The sequence below is a fragment of the Fonticula alba genome, assembly GCF_000388065.1.
Source record: "Fonticula alba strain ATCC 38817 unplaced genomic scaffold supercont2.6, whole genome shotgun sequence".
Classification (NCBI taxonomy): domain Eukaryota; order Rotosphaerida; family Fonticulaceae; genus Fonticula; species Fonticula alba.
In genome coordinates this window covers 995,867-1,007,091 of record NW_009242976.1, presented here as the reverse complement: position 1 = coordinate 1,007,091, position 11,225 = coordinate 995,867, and the positions used below count along the sequence as shown (strand labels likewise).

At 68.5% G+C, this 11,225-nt stretch overlaps 4 protein-coding genes across 4 annotated transcripts in view; 2 read left to right on the top strand and 2 right to left on the bottom strand.

Annotated features, from left to right (window-relative positions):
• Positions 1-623: 623 nt before the first annotated feature.
• On the top strand, positions 624-1,571 carry H696_03888 (hypothetical protein). The gene is made up of 2 exons (XM_009497749.1): positions 624-1,059; positions 1,274-1,571. The coding sequence occupies exons 1-2, from the start codon at positions 745-747 to the stop codon at positions 1,487-1,489; spliced, it is 531 nt and encodes a 176-aa protein (XP_009496024.1). The 5' UTR covers positions 624-744; the 3' UTR covers positions 1,490-1,571.
• Positions 1,572-1,634: 63 nt separating this feature from the next.
• On the bottom strand, positions 1,635-3,169 carry H696_03887 (hypothetical protein). The gene is made up of 4 exons (XM_009497748.1): positions 3,037-3,169; positions 2,799-2,879; positions 2,603-2,708; positions 1,635-2,459 (listed from the first exon to the last, which is right to left on the bottom strand). The coding sequence occupies exons 1-4, from the start codon at positions 3,088-3,090 to the stop codon at positions 1,723-1,725; spliced, it is 978 nt and encodes a 325-aa protein (XP_009496023.1). The 5' UTR covers positions 3,091-3,169; the 3' UTR covers positions 1,635-1,722.
• An 819-nt stretch (positions 3,170-3,988) lies between these two features.
• H696_03886 (hypothetical protein) lies at positions 3,989-10,389 on the top strand (the record flags this gene model as incomplete). Its single annotated transcript, XM_009497747.1, has 7 exons — positions 3,989-4,090; positions 4,397-5,014; positions 5,192-5,293; positions 5,427-5,635; positions 5,764-5,997; positions 6,306-7,773; positions 7,997-10,389. 7 exons carry the CDS (start codon positions 3,989-3,991, stop codon positions 10,097-10,099), a joined length of 4,836 nt encoding a protein of 1,611 aa, XP_009496022.1. The 3' UTR covers positions 10,100-10,389.
• A 4-nt stretch (positions 10,390-10,393) lies between these two features.
• The window catches only part of H696_03885 (hypothetical protein), a 2,406-nt gene continuing 1,574 nt past the window's right edge, over positions 10,394-11,225 (bottom strand). Inside the window, exon 6 of the mRNA XM_009497746.1 lies at positions 10,394-10,979. Coding sequence (XP_009496021.1) covers positions 10,752-10,979 — 228 coding nt within the window. The 3' untranslated portion in view covers positions 10,394-10,751. The remainder of the gene's footprint in view (positions 10,980-11,225) is intronic.

Here is an 11,225-nt window from a genome sequence, read left to right as displayed (position 1 = left end):
GCTCGGGGTGCCTGGGCCCGGGCGCCGAAGGGCGCCGGGGCAGCGCCCGAAAACGGTGAGGGGCCTCAGCCTGGCGGGGTGGGTCCCGCCGTGCCCACATCCGCCTTCGCATTTGCACACAGGGGGTGGGTCCGTGTGGACACCGCGCTGGCGGGCAGGCCAACCCAAGTGTCTTGGTGGCTGCTGGCAGGAGTGGGACTCACCACACACCGGCCAGAGCCACCGACAGGCGCCTCCGGACGCCGGGCCGCCGCCATTCGGGCAGCAGGCGGCCTGCAGCCACGGCTGCCCAGTTTCCGCGGCCGGCGCGCGTTGTCCCCCGCCCGGCGGGTCGTCGGCGATCTGGCCCGCAGCCGGGCCGCCGCCGAACGGGCCCGTCACGTGCCAGCGTAGAAACCATGGCGGAGTGCCGGCGAACGTGTGTCCATCGCCGGGCGCCGCGCTCCCGGCCGGCAAAAAAGGGGGCCCATCTTGCCCGGTGCAGGGGGCGGGGGGGGGCCACCCCGCCGGCACGTCGCCGACCAAGGGAGGCTGTGATTGTTGGGCGCGCGTCGCCCGCCGGGCCGCGAGCAGTGCCCGGCCAGCGCCCGAGCATTTCCCCTCCCCCGTGAACCCTCCCCCCCCCCCCCCTCCCGTCTTGCTGCTACTGCTGCCACTCTCCTAGACGCGCGTCTGTGTGTGTGTGTGTACGCATCTGCGACTTGAGGCCCTCCTTGTCTGGCCTCCCTTCCCCTGAGACCCACCATGTCTCCCTCTGCCGCCGATGCCCCGCTCGAGGAGGGCCAGTCCCGCGGGCTGATGCTTTTCTCAGGCAAGATCAGCGACTTCGGTGAGTACCCGGCCGAGGCGGTGATCAGCCTGCGAGACCAGGTCTGCCAGGAATTCGCCGAAAACACCTTCGCCCTGAAGACGGCCGAGCTCTTTGAGGGCGGGTGCGCGGCGGCCGACAACTGCCTCTTCGCCACATACTGCCCGTCCACCTTCTTCGTGACGCACCAAGTCCATACGCCAGAGGGCGGCCGGTTTTTGATCCACGCATCGGCGCGCGGCTTTCTTGTGGTGCGCAGCCATGCGAATTTCTCTCTGCTGCTTTTTCTTTCTCCCTCTCTCTCTCTCTCTGTTGCCCCGCTGCCCCTCTCCCCCGCTGCCTGCCAGCCTCCGAAGGCGCCCCTGGCTGTGGGCTGCCAGGATCCTCTTTCTGACGTTGCCCCCTTCGCCCTCGCTGGCCCGGCTTTTCCCCGGCCCGGCTTGCCCTGCCCGGTGTCCGACGCAGCACTCCTTCCCCGGGACCGAGTCGCCGGTCAGCTGTGAATGCTTCCCGGCGGCGGTTTTGGCCGCCACCTCCGAGGAGCTGGACTTCCACGAGACCCTGGTGGCCGCGCTCGGGGCGGCGAGCCCCGGCTTTTCGGATCGGTGGATGGACCAGCTGAATCGGCTCCTGGCCGCCGAAGACGCGGCCTTCGCCGAGAGGTATCCCGATCTGTCGTGAGGCCGCTTGGTGGCTCCCACGAAAGTGGCCAATACAAAGAGGAAAATGCAAGACACCCGGCCGGCGCTGCCTCGAGATCCCACCCTCCTCCGAGCATCTTGGTGGGATTTGCCCAGGGGTGGGGGGGGGGGCTCCCCAAGCGTCAGGTCAATGTAAATATGGTATTCGGCGCCGGCGCCAGGGGAAAACAGAGGAAGCAAGATGCAGCGGGGAGGGGAGGGGACTGCCGCATGTCAAGACGACACGACTTCGGGAGGCGGCGGTGGCGGGGCCATGAACATGGGCGACACTGCTGCCGATGGCCGAGCAGCCTCGGTGGGCGGCGCGGGCGAAGTGGCCGCCGGCGCCTCGGCATCAGGAGCCGGCCCCGGGACCGGCGGCGGCATGACCACCGGCATGGCCGTCTCCGAGGTGGCTGGTGATGGGCTGGGGATTGGGGCTCCGGGCTCGGGGGCTGGCGGAGGGTTCGACTCGACAGGCACCCCAGCCGGCGGGGGGCTGGAGCGCACGCCTCGTCCCTGTTCGAAGGCCGCCCGGGAGGCCTGGTAGGATGGGCCCATGGGGCCGGCGTCGGTGTCATCGGCGTCGGTATCGGCCGGGATCCGGTGAAGCGTGCCGCTGGCGATATCGCAGCCAAGCTTGCCCGTGCCGCCCCAATCCTTGCGAATGTTGATGACCACCGATCGGAATGCCCGGCGAGCGGAGGAATAAATGATCAGCCGCAAGACCGCCCCATCGCGCAGGGAGGCGATGAGCTCGGACAGTGATCGGTCATCGCGGAGCAGGACATCGGGCGAGGACACGATGAAGTCGGTATCGGCCTCCAGGCCGGCTGCGTGGGCCGGCGACCCGGGCTCCACCGACAGCACGCGCCAGGTGGGCAGTCCGGAGGGGGAAGGGCGGCAGAAGCGAATTCGCGCGCCCAGCAAGCCGGTGCCTCCCCAATTGTTGCTGGGGACAATCGAAACGCCTGGGCCATGGGAGGGTGTTTGTTTCCCATGATGATGATGATGATGATCATCATCATCATTTCCCGCCCGGCCCTTGGTGGTCAGCGAGGGGAGCCGCGTCACATGGGCGATCAAATGAATGGCCGGGGGGAGGGGGACGCACTTCGGATTTCGCAGTTCCGGGTATTGAAGATGAGCAGCTCAACCGGCTGGTGGAGGTGCTTCCGCAGCTGGGTGACCAGCTCATTCTCCGGCTGGGGCGTGTGGATCTGCGAGGTGGTGGTTAGGTGTGAATGGGGCGCGACCTCGAGCGGGGGGGGGGGGGGGGGGGGGCGAGGGGGGACGTTTGGCATCTGTACCAGGTCCACCGAGGCAATGCCAACAATGTAATCGAACAGCGGCTCCAATAGAGCTTCGCTGGCCGGCGAGTCCGGCTGGATCTACATGTGGGCATGCGTGCGTGCGTGTGTGTGTGTGTGTGCGCGCGCATGAGTCGCACAATGGCAGGGGTGTTAGCACGTATCGCGAGGCGGCGAGGCGACGAGGCGCGGCAAGGGACAGCGCAGAAGCGGCAGCCAATCCGAGGAGCCGACGCACCCCGAGAACATGGAAGCCACCGGTGAAAGCCGGCTTCGAGATTCCGGTGCCCATACTGGTGACGGGGAGGCAGGGAAGGGAGGAAGCAGCTGGCGGGACAGATGGCGGGGGGATAGCGAGGCCAGGGGGAGGGGGGGGGGGGCAGGGCGGGGGCAGGGCGGGAGCAATCGCGTTTGGAGGGAGGGTGCCCAGCATGGCCGATGCCCGCGGCCCGTCGCTGGGCACGCCCTTCACCGTGTCCATGTCTTTGGCGTGGTGGTGGAGGCTCGATCGGCCCAAGTCGGATCGGCGGGGCCGCTGGCGCAGGGCGGCGGCCGCGAGCTAACAATCAATGTCGCCACCGGGGGCAATCACGCCCGGCCGCCTGCCCGCGCCCTGCTCGTCTCCGACCTGAAAAGCGATCGCGCCAAAGTGTCAGCTCGCGCGCCAGAACCATCTTCTGCAGTGGCGCGTGATCCGAGACCAGCATGATCTGAACAAGGGTGCCAATGTACCCAGGGCGGCCGCTGCCCACGCACCGGGCCGAAGTGGCCGGTGATGCGCCCGTGGTCCGCGAGCTCTTCCGGGCGGACGGGGAACCGGCGGGAGCGTCCACACGCGCGCAGGCAGGTTGCACCACATCTACTACCTTCCCATGCTGTCTAGGCGCCGGCTGCTGCTCGTCCCCAGGGGGAGGGGGGGGGGCGCCTCTCTTCGACCTGGGAGCCCCTCTCCAGGGAGGGGGGGGGGAACGGTTTTTCTGTGTCCCCGCCCTGGGGACACTGCTTCCGTGGGCCGCATTCCCCGCCGCCTCTACCCTCTCCCTCGCCCCTGTTCCCCCTCTTCTCCCTCCCTGGCGCTTGTTGGCGCTTCTTCCTCCACCCCTCGACCACCACCACCACCCCTCCCCTTTGTGTTCCCCTGTCCCCTGCTCCCCACCGGCTGTCGCCCCCCCCCCCCCCCCCCCCAGAGCATGGCGCCCAACCTGGCGACCCCGGTCTTCGGGGAGGTCCTCGACTCCTTCACCGACCGTCAGTTCGAGATCATCCTCCCGTGCGCGTCGAACCATGTTCAGGTGCGCGCACGCGCGTGTGTCAATGCCCCCAGGCGGTTCTGTGGGTCCATTTCGCTTGTGCCACTCACTCACGCCCCCCCCCGGGCTCCCTCCCCCGCCCCCCTTGCCCCCCCCCCCCCCCCCCCCCCCTCTCTCCCCCCCCTTCCCCCCTCCGTCCCCCCTCCCCCCCCCCTCTCACTCCCCTTCCCGCCCGCCCCTACTCACGCCTCCCCCCCCCCCCCCCCCCCCCCCCCCCCCCCCCCCCCCCCCCCCCCCCCCCCGCGCTGTCGCCTGCCCCCTCGGCCTTGCCACTTTGGGCGTCCACAGCCTGTGTCCGACGAGGTGGTGGTCTTCCCGACCACCGGGTCGGCCCACCCGCTGACGGAGGATGCCACGCTGCTGCTTTGCGGCCAGGACCGGCGCCTCCGCCTGCAACTGCAAATCCGCCCCCGGCCGGCGCTCGAAGAGGCCGTCTCAGCCTCGACCGATGCCCAGGGGCCGCACCATGCGCCGGACGCCGTGGTCGCCGAGGAGGTGATTGTCTTCACCTTCGAGCAGCCCCTGGTCCCGGACCCGGCGGTGTTCTTTGTGCCGAGCACCAGTGCCGGGGTGAATGCCGGTCCCCTTGGTCGCCTTTTTGCCCTGGTCCTGACGGCCAACGGGTCGCTCTTCCGCCTGGTCCTGGATTTGGTGATGGTGGAGGGCGCCGGCCTGCGCCTGGTCCCGCCGCCTGCCCCGCAGGGCGCCTTCCAGCCCTGGGTGGATACAGTGCACTTTGTGTCCGGGCCGCTGCTGGGCGAGAGCTCCGTCGGCCTTCGTCCCGGGGTTTCGCTGCTGGCCGCCGTGTCGCCCTCGGACGCGGTGGTGGCTCTGGCATGCGGGTCCCTGCGCACGGCCATCATCTCCGAATGCGGCACCAAAGTGGCCCTGCATCCGGTGGATATTGTGCGCATGCGCGCGCCTCCGCGCCTTCCCTGCTTTCCCGACTGCCCTTCACCCTGTCGCACATCACAGCGGCGGCCCTCTCCTGCCTTGTGGCTCTCGTCCAACCTTCCGAGATTTCCTCACTCACCCTCACCCTCGCCCTCTCTCTCTCTCTCTCTCACACACACACACACACAGGAGTCCTTCGAGACGGGATTGTCTCTGAAGTCCTTCTTCCGGCGCTTTGTGTCGCCCGTGCAAGAGGCTGTCCCCTTTGTGGCCATTCGCATTGTGTACCATGTACGCCCCCCCCCCCCCCCCCCCCGATTTTCCTCCCCGTCCAGGGCCTCCTGCTGTCATTTGGCCTGTCCCCAAGTCCAACACGCTCGCCGGGTCATCCACTCACTCGAGCCCCCCTCCCACGCATGACCAGCCCACCCTGCGCGATGTCTTCCTCTTTTCCCTGTCCGCCGGTGGCGTGGTCCAGCTCTGGTCGGTGGCCACGCAGAAGTGCCTGGACACGCACAGCCTCCTGCCGCTCGTCCGCCAGTCCCATGCCCATACGCCCCAGCAGACACAGTCCCCGGTGGGCAATCTCCTGGACCAGCCCTTCTCTTCGGACAGCCTGCAGATTGTCTCCATGTACGCCACCTCCCTCCCACATGCTTGGGTCCTCTTTCCGCCTCCTTCTTCTCCCCCGGTTGAGGCTCCCATTCCTAATCTTCCCTGCCACACTCTCTCCTGTCCCCCTCCCCCCCTTCCCCGGCCAGTCTTCCCTTGACCCCGGCGACGGCGTCCACCCTGACTGGCTTGGGCAGTGGCGATCTGTCGGACACCGAGGAATCGCCCGCGGATGCCATCACCGCCGAGGAGGCCGCCGACATGGACTCCCTCGGCAGCGATGACGAGGAGATCTTCCACCAGCAGCTGCTCGTCCGGGCAATGGTTTACATCTCGGACAAATCTGGTCCCTTCTTCGCGGAGTTGCACTATCGCATTTCCGAGTGCGTTCATGGCTGCCCATCGCGCTCGCTGCATCAGGCCCCCGGGACCTGCCTTTTCTTCCGCCCTTTCCTCCCTCTGCCCCCTCTGGCCCTTTGTTGGTGTGCTTGCATTCATGTCTGACCCGTGGCCCTGCCGCCACATCTCCTGGCGGCTGCACGCACCCCTTCCCCCCCCCCCCCCCCCCCCCCCCCCCCCCCCCCCCCCCCCCCCCCCCCCCCCCCCCCCCCCCCCCCCCCCCCCCCCCCCTCTCACTCTCTCCCCTCCCCCCCCCCCCCGTCCCCGTGCCCCCGCCCCCCCGCAAATGTAGCGACCATATTGAGCGCATCAACATGCCACGCCTGCCGGCCCCGACGGGTGTGCAGCGCTTCACCATCGACACCGAGCACGTGTGGGCCCTCGCGCGCACCCCGGACACCATGCTCACCGTGGGCGACACCCCGGCGGCCCTTTCGGCGGCTGGTGCCCGGTATGAGTCGGTTTTGCTGGCGCGCTGTCCGCTGCCGATGGATCGTGAATCCATCGAGCAGGCCCCCTCCGGGCCGCTGCTTCCCGGGGCTTGGGAGGTGGTCAGCTTGCTGCCGGCCCTGGAGACCGGGCTGCTGACGCCGGTCCTCCAGCAGTTTGCCTTCTTCGAGCGCCTGGCCGCCGCCGGGCTGGGCTTCCCCCTGGACCCGGAGGTCATCAGCGCGGTGGGCACGCGGTTCCTGGCCACGCCGGGGCTCTTTTCCATGGCCGTTGTTTGCCAGGCGGTGCAGATGTTCTCGCAGGCGCCGCTGCGGTGTGCCGATGCCGAGGTGCTGGGCCTGTGCGCCGGGCGCATCCTGACCGTCGCGGGGCAGAAGGCCCGCGAGCTGGGCACCTCGTTGGAGTCAGCGGTCTTGGCCTCCTGGCGGCACTTCTTGGACCTGCTTCTGGAGGCATACCAGCGCAGCCTGACCCCGGTGGCCGTGTGCAGCCTGACCGATGCCCCGGTGCCCGGGGGCCAGGGGCCTCTGGTGGTCCTCCTGCGCCACCAGGCTCTCTCCGAGATCCGGCCCCTCGGGCAGGTTGATCTCTTTGGGGCCTTCGTGGCCGCGCCCTTCCCCCAGATGGCAGAGCAGCTGGTGGCCCAGGCCGGTGGGGACATCGGGCCGTGGGCAGCATTCGCCCGCCTGGCCCGCGCGGCGTATGGCACCGTGCTGACTGGCACAGGGCTGCTGCCGCTGTGGGTGGCCCTCGACCGGGCGCTGTGCCGGCTATCATCGACCGGCCCCGGGGCCGGGGCCTCTGATGCTGCCCCGGCCATCGGCTGGGCGTCCGTGCTGGACGCGCTGGCCGGGGCTCCGGGTGGTCAGGAGGCGGCGACTCTCCTGGCCGCGGAGGAGGCTCCTCTTGGGCCGGCTGGCATCTCGGCCCGGGCCATCATCTACGATGCGCCCTTTGCCCAGATCCCCGGCAGCTTCATCTTGACCTCGGTGGTGGAGCTGGCTCGCAGCCTGGCATCGGTCGTGGCCGCCGGGTCCGTCAGCTACTCGGCCGTGCTGAATGGCGTGGAGCTTCTCCTGGGGGCCATCCGCCAGGAGGCTCAGCAGCGTGCCTGGACGCCCAATCGCCTGGCCCGGGCGGTGGCCAGCCGGCGCTTCCTGCTGACGCATGCGGCCCTGGCGCTGGTGCTCTTCCGCCGGTCGGCCAACACCACTCCCACCGGGCCGGAGGAGTCGCGCACCGCCGCTGCCTTTGCCACTATCGTGGACTTGTTTTCGGCCGTGCGCCTGACGGATTTCCTGCTGCTGGATGTACGCGTGCTGCCTTTTCGTCCTTTTTCGCCCTCTCGCCTGTTTGGCGCCTCTCGCTTTCGTTTGAAGCTCACCCTCTTGCTCTCTCCCCCCCCTCTCTCTCTCTCTCTCTCCCTCTCTGTCTCTCTGTCTCTCTCCCGCACACACACGCGCGCGCCCCGCCCGCCATGCGCACCGCGACCGCCCCTGCCTTGCTCCCTTTCGTCGCACCTCGTGTCTCCAGCCCGCTCGCTCGGCCACGCACCCGCTGGTTCTGTCCGGCAATCTGTTCGCCGAATGCCGGCTCCGGGCATTGTCCTGCCTGGAGGGCATTTTCGCCCTGCTGGATGTCGCCCCGAGCGCGGTGCTCCAGCTGGCCGGGCTGACAACCACTCGGTCGGCTGGAATCCTGCGTGCCGTGGCCAAGGCCCAGATTCAGCTGGCCATCGGCGCCGGCCAGGCGCTGACCCTGGCCAGCCGCCCGGGCCGGGACTTGGTGTCGCTGATCCTGAAGGCGGCCCCGGTGCCGACGGCCGGTGCCTCGCCGGAAGCCCTCTATGCCCATATCAACCACTTCTTCGACTTGCTGAACATGGCACACTCGCTGGAGCTGGTCGAGCACCTGGCTCAGACGGTGCTGGAACTGTACCTGGGCCCGACCGAGACCAAGAGCACTGACTCCGGCACCGGGTCCGACTTTTCGGTTCCCAGCGACGTGGCGGTGGCCATCTTCCACTTCTCGGTGCTGATGCAACTCTTCACCAGCCGCCTGCAGCTGGGTCGCTTCACCGAGGCCTTTGACACGCTGCTGCGCCTGAGCGCCCTGCGCCTGCCGCATGCGGTCCTGTCGTCCGAGCCGTCATCCCTCTTCTCGCGCCAGGCCGGCGGTGGGACGCTCATCTTCGGCCCCTTCCTGGACCAGGCCCGGCACACTGTCCGTGGCTCTGCCCTGGAGCTGAGCTGCATGGAGCGCTTTGTGTCGACGGTTTGCGAGGCCGGGCAGGCTCGGCTGCTGGCCGAGCTCCCGGTGGACTCGGTCCGTGCGGCCCTCGAGCGGACTCTCGAGCATAAGGCCCACAATTCGCCGGTGTGCATCCCGGTGGCCCTGGTGGCCGAGCTCGGGGCCGCGTGCGAGGCCGACCTGAAGCATGGGTCGCGCCTGCTGGCGGGCGCCGCCGAGGCTGCCCCCGCCGCCGAGGCCGATCCCACGACCGCCGGGCCGATTGAGGTCTTCTCCACCGGCGTCTGCTATCACAAGATCCTGTCCTCGCTGTATGTCAGCAATCGGGCCCACCGGGCCGCCGCGCGGATCCTTTACATCTATGCCTCCCGGGTGCTGGCTCTTGGGGCCGGCGCGCAGCAGTCGCGCGTGTCGCCGATCGCCGCTCGCGGGCTCCTGCAGCTGGTGGCCGACGCCCTGGCAATGTCGGCTTCGCTGCTGTCGTTGCTTCCCCGGGCGGAGGCTTTCTTCTACCTGCGCGATGCGTCGATCATGCCGCGCTCGGTTGGCGGCCCGGCGGCCGCCACCGGCCCGGTCACCGCCTCCCCCTTGGCGGTCGGCCAGGACGCCGCCGGCTCGTCGGTCCTGGCCTCGGTCCGGACGCTGGCGCAGGTTCAGCGCGAGACGGCCGCGGCCCAGGCCCGGCTCTCGCTGCTGCTGCACCTGACAACAGGCACGGGCCCGGCGTCCGGCCGGCTGGACGATCCCCAGGAGGCGGTGGCTGCCTGCCTGGGCGGGGCATTTGCCCTTGCTCCCGGGGCTGGGCTCTTTGCCTTGCCTGTGGGCCCGGTGCAGGGGCTGCTCCGGCAGCACATTGAGCAGTCCCTGGCGGGGCTGGTGGCCGCCGGCCATGCTGACCGTGCCTTCACTCTGGCTACGCAATCCGGTGCCGGGCAGTTTGGCCCGGTCTTCCTGCGGCTGCTGACGCGTGTCTACCTGACCCTTTTGTGCCAGCCGGCCGGGTCCCGGGCCCCGGGGGCCGATGAGGCCTGGAAGCGCCTGACCAACTACCTGGCGGTGTTGTCCGATGCCATGCCGGAGGCGGCCGATGCCACTGGTGGCGGTGCCGGCACCGAGCTCGAGCTCTATGACGCGGTGCTGGACGAGTGGCTTGCCCAGTCCCGGGGGCTTCCCCTTCCCGGGTGGCTGGTGCAGCCGTACCAGGCTGACGAGCGGAAGCTCGGCACCCTGGTGGCCGCTCTCGGCCGTGCCGGACGCCATGCCGAGTCTCTTCAGGTGGCCAGCCAGGCCCGCGCTGGCCTGTCCCGCAGCAAGCGCCTCCGGACGGAACTCGCGGCGTCCTCCCCCTCGGCCGACGCCGGGTTCTTCTACTCGGCGCCGGTTTGAGCGGCGGCAGGCTGGCGGCAATCACCTCCCCGGCTCTGCGCCGCCGGGCCTGTCTGCGAACTCCTCCGGTGCTGGTGCTGCTGCTGTTGTCGGGGGAAGCCTTTGTCCGCGCACAACAAGCCAGCACGCATATACGGTGCCTTTTGGCGAGGTGCTTTTGCGGCGTTCCCCCGCTCGATGTAGGCCCTTGTCCTTTTCTTTTGTCTCCTCCCTACTTTGACCTTGCTATCGAAAATACACGCCGGCCATGTGAACAGACCCCGCGTCTGATTTGGTTGGCCTTTCGTGTGGATATGCGCATCGTGGGACTCGCATGATTTGTTATTATATATTTGCAAAGACGAGGGGGGGGGGAGAGCGAAAGTAGGGCATACACGAGTCGCAAGAGAGGAAGAGAGGGGGGCAAGGGGAGGGGGAGGGGGAGAGAGAGCGAGAGCGACGCATAGAGCGTCGAATGCCTGCCACTTCCATCTCGCCTGGTCGCCAGATGGCACGAAGGCGAGCACACAGATGCCGGCGTTGGCAAAGGGACAGAGAGCATGCCCAGGCGCGGCACAGCAGCATAAGGGAGAAATGGAGAGGGCAAAAGGAAGCCAGAGGAGGAGAGGGGGGAGGGGGGGGGGGACTATGGCAAAGGAGGACACATGTGCCCTTAGAAGCCCTCGTCCTCGCGGATGGGCATGGCGTTGCCATGCTCGACCAGGTCCTCGCCATGATCCAGGGCCTCGAGATCAGCGTCCTCAAAGACCTCATCCAGGTCGTCCAGGAACTCCGCAGCGTTGGCTGAGGTGACCGTGCCGACCGGACCGCTCGTGGTGGTAATACCGTCACGGTTGACCTTGCGCCGGCGACGGGTGGCAGCGGTGGCATGCTCGCCGATCTACACATGCGGGGGTGAGAGGGAGCAAGAGGGAAAAGGAGAAACCAAGAAAGAGAGAGAGGCAGAGAGAGAGAGGCAGAGAGAGAGGCAGAGAGAGAGAGAGGGAGAGAGAGAGAGAGAGAGGGGGGGGAGGGAGGCAGAGTGGGTGAGTGAGACAAAGAGAAAGACAGGCGTGAGCGAGACAAAGAGAAAGACAGGCGTGAGCGAGACAAAGAGAAAGACAGGCGTGAGCGAGACAAAGAGAAA